This window comes from Suricata suricatta, chromosome 9 (genome assembly GCF_006229205.1).
Source record: "Suricata suricatta isolate VVHF042 chromosome 9, meerkat_22Aug2017_6uvM2_HiC, whole genome shotgun sequence".
Lineage (NCBI taxonomy): Eukaryota > Metazoa > Chordata > Mammalia > Carnivora > Herpestidae > Suricata > Suricata suricatta.
In genome coordinates this window covers 29766821-29767896 of record NC_043708.1, presented here as the reverse complement: position 1 = coordinate 29767896, position 1076 = coordinate 29766821, and the positions used below count along the sequence as shown (strand labels likewise).

Genomic DNA, 1076 nt, shown 5'->3' with positions numbered 1-1076 from the left:
ACCATTTAAGTATAAATATAGTTAAGAGCATAGATTCTGAAGCCAGAGTGCTTTGATTTACAGCTCCACTACCTACCAGCCGGGTGGCCTTGGGAAAATCTCTGTTGCCTTGTGTCCAAAAAGGGGATAATAACAATAGTGCTTATTCCATTGGGTTGCTATGAGAATTAAATGAATTATTATATGTAAAGCACTTAAGCCAGTGCCTAGCACAAAGAAAACACTATATATAACTGGTATCTATTATTTTTATTATCCTAGTTTTCTTTATAATAACAAACAATTGGAATCAGTCTGTCTGATCATAGAAAAATGGTAAGTACAACATGGTACAGGCGTAAAATGGATATTATGAAGCCATTAAAAATGAGGCTTTAAAAGACTATTCAATCACATATAATGTAACCTAAAAAGAGCAGGAAGCTGTATATATCGCCCCATACTACTCATGTTAAAAGAGTGCTTTGTACAAATAACGATGTAGAAAACAAAGGGTGGGAATCATACCAAAATATTAGCAGAGTATATCTGGATGTATACGTTTCTGGACTTTGCAAAGAGTCTAGGGCAGTGCTTCTCACACTCTAATATCTTTGCCCCTTAACCGCAGCCAGTTGCCAGCTGACAGCCGACACTCAGGCTGGCTGGAAGAGCAAAGGAAGGAATGGAACATCCTGAGGAAGGGCACGGAACTATCCTGTAAATGGAAACTGGAACGCAGGCACGCCCAGCCTGATGACCAACAGTAACAGGTGTTTTCCATCTCTGATATCTGTGATCCACTCTGCACAGCTTCCCGCACAGAGGTGTCAGCGGCTCCTGGAATACCGCGCCCCACACGCCGAAGTGCACAGGGTTCCGGGCGCCTGGGGGCCACACAGGGAGACACACCTCGGCGACAACCTGGATCCACAAAAAAAGAGGCCCCGCCACCTTAAAAAAATTAATGCCTGACCTCAAAGAACAAGAAGCTATGTAGCTTGTGCGGCCGCACCTTTCTTTCTAGTTTTCAAGCAATCTATTGAGGGTGAGTCTGCATGCGTCTGGTTGCTGGCGGACCCCCTCCCTAAACCTCT

General features: G+C 43.9%; 1 protein-coding gene across 1 annotated transcript in view; it reads left to right on the top strand.

Annotated features, from left to right (window-relative positions):
* The first annotated feature begins 326 nt into the window (after window positions 1–326).
* TTC9 (tetratricopeptide repeat domain 9) overlaps window positions 327–1076 on the top strand; it is a 31664-nt gene continuing 30914 nt past the window's right edge. Inside the window, exons 1-3 of the mRNA XM_029952177.1 lie at window positions 327–337; window positions 611–745; window positions 963–1027. Coding sequence (XP_029808037.1) covers window positions 327–337; window positions 611–745; window positions 963–1027 — 211 coding nt within the window. The remainder of the gene's footprint in view (window positions 338–610; window positions 746–962; window positions 1028–1076) is intronic.